At 47.3% G+C, this 6,244-nt stretch overlaps 1 protein-coding gene across 1 annotated transcript; it reads right to left on the bottom strand.

Moving 5' to 3' along the window:
- Positions 1-791: 791 nt before the first annotated feature.
- On the bottom strand, positions 792-4,154 carry LYZL4 (lysozyme like 4). Its single transcript, XM_006914819.1, has 4 exons — positions 4,016-4,154; positions 3,747-3,896; positions 2,209-2,287; positions 792-861 (listed from the first exon to the last, which is right to left on the bottom strand). Exons 1-4 carry the CDS (start codon positions 4,152-4,154, stop codon positions 792-794), a joined length of 438 nt encoding a protein of 145 aa, XP_006914881.1.
- Positions 4,155-6,244: the final 2,090 nt, after the last annotated feature.

The raw sequence follows: 6,244 nt of genomic DNA on the forward strand, positions 1-6,244 counted from the left end.
TTTCTTCTAAAGCGAGGTACAAAACTCTATCTATAGCATGACGACGGTACTGTTGAAAAATAATCAAAACCACTCTACAGAAAGGAGGACCAAAAGAGACTACAGTCAAAGCATGACAGCAGTTGTCCTTGGGTACGAAGACCTAGGTGGGACTCTTTTTTTTCTATGGTTCTCGATGTGGACACACACTGAGACTGGAGGCCTGGATTGTCCTTGGGTACGAAGACCAAGGTGGGACTCTTTTTTTTCTATGGTTCTGGATTTTTCGCAATTTCTCTAATGCGAGTGTGTGTTATTGACCATTTTCTAAAAACTTAACTTTTCATAAGAAAGAGGAACTGTCACTGGATTCTCTCCATAGAAGTGTGAAAAGGATTCTGTGGTCTCTTCATGTCCATCTGTGTGTCTCGATGTGGACACACACTGAGACTGGAGGCCTGGCTTGCCTGTCTTCCTGTCCTCTGTGACTTCTCTTTTCTTCCACTGTATCTTTTCTTCCCTTTCCTTCAAAGCCTCCATCTGAGATTAAGTAATAAATTATGATAATGGTAAATAATGGTTATCTTAGTAACGACCACAGTATAATCACACAAGTGGAGACCTTTGGCCCAGGTTGAGTAACTAGCTGGTTTATTCTGCATCCTGCATCCTTAGCAAACTTTTGTCCTTTTCCATCTGGAGCTGTCAAGCGGTGAGATAATCAATAGGATTGAGTGAAGGCAGCCAACAGGAGAGCGTCTTCATTCAAAAGATGCAACTGGGGAGTGTTGCGCGGGCCGCCCCGGTGATGGCTACAGCTTGCATCCATCCAACCACCGTGCCAGGGTGTCCGAGTTCTGGCAGTTCAGGGTCCAGGAGGGCCTGCAAAGAGGAAGACCCAGAGGAGTGAATGGGAGGGGGCTCCCCACTATCAGAGCTGGGATCCCCAGGGCTCCGCAGCCCCTGCTGACCCACTTACACCCCCGTCCTGGCCCCTGGGCATTTGAACGTGCCACCCCCTGAAGGTTCTTGTGCATCTTAAGCATGTCTCTTTTGCTCTCTCCACCACATCCTAACAATACACCACCCCTACGCAGTCACAAAAATAAACTGGAAAATTCCAAGCATTGGCAAGAATTTGGAGCAACCGAAACTCCTAACGGTTGATGGGAGTAGAGGTTGATAAAATTTCTTTTAAATCTCTGATGAGCAGAGTATGCCAAATCTGAAAATATGCATATCCTATGACTAGTCATTTTATTCCTTGTATAATCGATGAAAAAGTCTGTTTATATATTTGCCAAGGATAAGCATAGAATGTTCATGGCAGCATTAAAAAAGGAAAACCACCCAGATGCCCACCAACAGAAGAATGGATAAATAAATTGTGTATAGTCATACAATGGAATACTACACAGCAATGAAAATGAACAAATTACAAATACACATAACAATATGAACAAATAAAATATAGAGTAAAATAAGTCAAACACAGGCCCAACCACTTATAAATTTTAGGCTTTCCTAAGCGAATACCTGGCTAACGAAGAAATCAAAGTTGCAGGTATTTTTGGCAGCAACTATATAATGACCAGATAATGAATAAGTAGTTCATTCAAACCAATATGATGACATGAATAAAAAAAAATAGGCAAAGGAAAGGAACAGGGGGAAAATCGAAAACGAGAATATAAATATATGACAAACATAATGGGAAAACACTAATGGAATATCATAAAATGCAAATGAAAACAAGACAAAATTGTTATTCACCTTTCAAAGGGCAAAGATTTTATAATTGGTAAGAGTGCAGTAAATAGTCATGTAAATAAACTGTTAACATTAGTATAAATTGGTACAAGCTCGTTGGAGAGTCATTTCACAACATGTATCAAGAACCTTAAAAGTGTCAAGAACCCTTGTAGGAATTTATATGAAAGAAATAATCAGAGATATACAGATATTTCAAGGGATGCTCATCTTAGCATCCTGTATCACCTTAAACAAGATTTGAGGTGGGAAAATTGTTCACCTAAGGCAATTTGGTCATTATTTCCTTCCTTCTGTGGCCTTGAGATCGCAGAACTCAACAGTGTTCCACAGTTTAACCTGATAGTTAGGATCTCACTAGTTTGGGACTGCAGATGTGCGGTGACCAAGATCAGGCTAAGATTAAGATTAAATGAGTGAAAGGCATGAACACAGGCTATTTAAAGGTACAGCTCTTACCATGCTCCCATCCCTTGTTTTCGTTTTACGATGATCTTGGCACATTCGATCGTCTTCTTTAAATCTGATTTCAGTAAAGCTGTGGAGAAAATAAAGTGGAATGATATACCACATCCCCACTTGGCAACTAAGTCAGAGCACGTCAGGGAAGGTAGAAGATTCTCACGTTAGAGAGGCATCCATGTGATTCCAAGAATAAACCTACCCTTAAATTCCTCTCAGACAGCCCTGGGAGGTAGCAGGATATGGTCATCTTTTACTAACTCTATTGATTTTTTTTTCTTGTAATTTTTATAATACTCTTTTCCTTAAAAATATATAGTAGAGTGAATATTCTGTGTTAAGCAATATAAGAAAAGCAGTGGAGATAGAACAACAAACATGATAAACCCCAGGCCTCCTAGAGCCTGAAGTCGGCAAGAGGGTAAAGATGGCCGATGAGTATAAAGCAAAGGATTCCCAGGATGCTGGGGATGCAGCTTGATGTGGGAGTGTTGAGTGGGGGCACCTCATTCAGGTGCGAAGGGTCAGGGAAGGGTCATTGGGCCAACGGACATCTAAGGAAAGGGGGTTGAGGGAGTCACAGAAGAAAAATTGTTCCAGGCAGAAGAAACAGAATATAAGAGGGCCCAGCGGTGCCTCTAAGGAACGAACATGTCTGTGCATTCATCCTTCCGTTTCCTGCTTGGATCCTGGAAACCGAGACCTGCCCCCGGGGACTACAGCAATACCCGCCCTCCTTGCCTGTGCTGCAGCCTCTCATCTTCCCTAAACAGGACCCCAAATCCTTGGCTTCGTCCGACTTTGTCCAACATGCCTTTCCACCTCCGCCAGCTTCCCTTCTGTTGCTTTTCTCCATAACCCTACTGCCGAAGACCCGTCAAGGGGCAGGAGACAAAGACGGCGCCCACCCTGATGGCAGCAGCTCCACCCATGAGACCCCCAGCTTGGGGATCATACGCCAGTCCTCTGGCACTTAGTAGGTGCTCAGCAAACGCTCATGGGGTGAGTCTTGAGCGCCGCCTCTTCTTGACCACAGGTATGTGGAACCTCTTAAGAGAGGCAGGCCAAGCTCCCCTTGGGTCAGCCCCTTCCTGTCTCCTCCCAGAGACCACTTCTGCCTGTCAAAGTGGCAGCTTCTGATCCCTTTGAGGAAGAATGTGGTGGCCAAGCGTGGGAAAAATCGGGCCCAACCAGAGCCGTCTACCTCATCCTTCAGGAGCGGATGGGCTCTGAGGTCTGCCACTTGGTCTCCTTGCAATGTCCCAACGCTTTCTCCTCCCATCTGGATGTGGGTCCCCATAGCTCCGACCCAGGACTCTGTGCCTGGCTCACCGCTGCCCTTTCTCCCTGCGTACCCCGGAATGCAGCACGCGGCCTCTTCGGGGTCCCACCTTGGTTTTGGCTCCGCCCAACCCCTGCCAGCCCTCCTCCTCCCCGCTCCGAACTTGTAAATTCTGGCCGTTAAGAAGGCAGCACTCGAAGCTCAATGCCGTAGTCCCCAGTGCCCCAGTGTGGAATTGAGGGAGGGGACATACCGGAGCAGGACATGTGGCAGAGGTTCTTGCCCCTGTCACACCAGTCAGTGTCGCGAATCTGAAAGAGGCCGAAGCCTGTGTAGGAACCACGCAAGTTCTCGTAGACAGCCGCGGGGTTGAACTTGCTCTCAAAGTAAGCCAGGCACACCCCTAGGATGGAACAGGAGGTGAGGTGTGTGGCTCGGAGGAGGGCTGTAGTTAGGGGGTGCCTGGGCAGAGGACGAGGGAAAGAAGGAGAAGACAGAGAGGGCTGAGAAGGGCCTACTCACAGTTCTCAAGGCTGTAGCCCTCAAAATTACTCAGGCCTCCTCTGTGGAGCCTCCTAGCCACCACACAGCGCCCCAGGATCGCAGCCCCGCTCGGAACCACCAGGTAGCCAATGAGGGAGAGGACCACAGACGCCTTCATCTTCCCTGCTGGCGGCTCAGGGCAATAGCGGCCAGGTGAGCGGGCGGAGTCACGGTAATTTCTACCAAGGTCGTAGGGACGCTGGTTCCTCCGAAGGAAAAGAAGGGCGCTGCGGGGAAGGGGGAGTGCAATTCGATATGTTCAGAAAAGTGGGAGTCCTGCCTGGCTTCTCCTCCACACTTCTTCCCCCTCCTAATTCTCACGTCTAGTTACGCAAACCCAGGACACCTGACTCTCCTCCTCTTCCCGGCCTCGTGTTTTCTAAGGAAATCGCTCTTTTGAAGGTCTCCCCACCCCCCCAAACACACACACACACACACACACACACACACGCATTTTCTAAGGAAATTGCTCTTTTGAAGGTCTCCCCACCCCCCAAACACACACGCACACACACGCGCGCGCGCACACACACACACACGCACACACACACACACACTCTTTTCCTTCAGTAACACCCAATGGCTTCTCCTTGGTTTTCTTCGCACTGGTTTCTATTTCGTGATAGACGCAGATGCTCAAATCCTTTCTTCCCCTTTCTTGTGGAAGTAGAACTTGCTCATTAAACACATTTTGGAAAACAAAGAGCAAAGGAAAAAAAGTTCATCACGGCACCACCACTCGAGTATAGCCACCACCGTCATGTTGAATGATTTCCACCATCGCCTTTTATCCCAGAATATATTGAGCTGTAGTCTTATCCTTTATAAAACCTAGTCCTCCAACTCCTGCAAACCAAGTTCACTGTCCATGCAAGGAGACAAACCCTGGTCCAGCCCAGATCTGCTGCGTATTAACCGGGTCACCATCAGCAACAGCAGACAAGTCACTTAGCCTCACAGTGCCTCTGTTTCCTCATCCGTAGAAGGTAAGGGGGATACCTTGCGGGGTGCACAGAGAATTGACTCTTGAGTTTAACCGTCTCCATTTCTGCTGTCACCAACTAACCTCATCGCCACCACTTCCGCCCACGTCATCACTGCAAGCTAAGTCATAGCCCAGGCCCCCGGTCTCCACTCCTCCATGCCAACTCCTTCAAGTGGCATTTTCTACCATGACTGAGAAATGTCCCCAAAGCACTTGGAAAGTGTCACTTTGAGAATGCTGCTACTTTCCTATTCCTTACCATAGCAAACTCACACTTCGTTTTCTAAGCTCTCCATGATGATCTCGCCTCGCCCTGCCCGCCTTCCAGCAGGAGGAACCAAATCAGTCAACTCTGAATTCCCATGTTGCTCCCTCTCTGCACCTCCGCACGCCGCACCCCCAACACCCAAGCTCCTGTTAATTCTTATCGTGGTGTCTTCACACATGGTTATTACCAGTGCACAGATCCCTACTATGCCTTTCCTCACATACATGTTGCTCCATCTTCAGGTCTCCACCCCAGGTGCCACCTCCTTGAAGCCTGATGCAATCCTCCGAGAACATCCCTTCTCTGAGCCCCTGTTGCTCTCAGAATCACTTCCAGAGTGCCTAGCCGGTGATTGTCTTGTTTTGTGCTATGTCCCATCCCTCAGACTAGGATGTGCAACTGGAAATTATAATATATCTTCTTCCTGGTATGTCCTATAACCCCTAAATAAATATATATCAACTGGACAATTAATTCCCCCTTCCTGTTTGTCATCACTCACAGGTGTATGCATATCCTCCAGCCTATGTTCACCTACATGGAGGTTCTCAACCTTGGCACTTGGGCTGGAAAATTCTTTGTTCTGGGGGGCATTGGAGATTGATTGTTTAGGAGCACTCTTGGCCTTTAGAAGCCAATAACTCTGCCTTCTCAGTTGTGACAGACAAAAATGTGTCCAGACATTGCCACATGTCTCGTGGGGGACAAAATTGCCCCCAGTTGAGAACAAATGACCTAAATGTCTAACTTGGGCAAAAGTCAGAAAAAACTAAGTATATTCATGAATTAGAAGAATTGCACTTTCAAACATTTGTTTAAATTCTCAGTCTGCATGATCAGTTACAGAGGTGACCAGTACACCAAATACATTGTCAAGGAGGGCCCAGCATTTAAGTGCTCAGACTTGGGAGTCAGGTCGCCTGTATCCAAAGCCCAGCTTTATCCCCTCAGTAGC

Source organism: Pteropus alecto, unplaced genomic scaffold (genome assembly GCF_000325575.1).
Source record: "Pteropus alecto unplaced genomic scaffold, ASM32557v1 scaffold156, whole genome shotgun sequence".
In the NCBI taxonomy this organism is placed as follows: domain Eukaryota; kingdom Metazoa; phylum Chordata; class Mammalia; order Chiroptera; family Pteropodidae; genus Pteropus; species Pteropus alecto.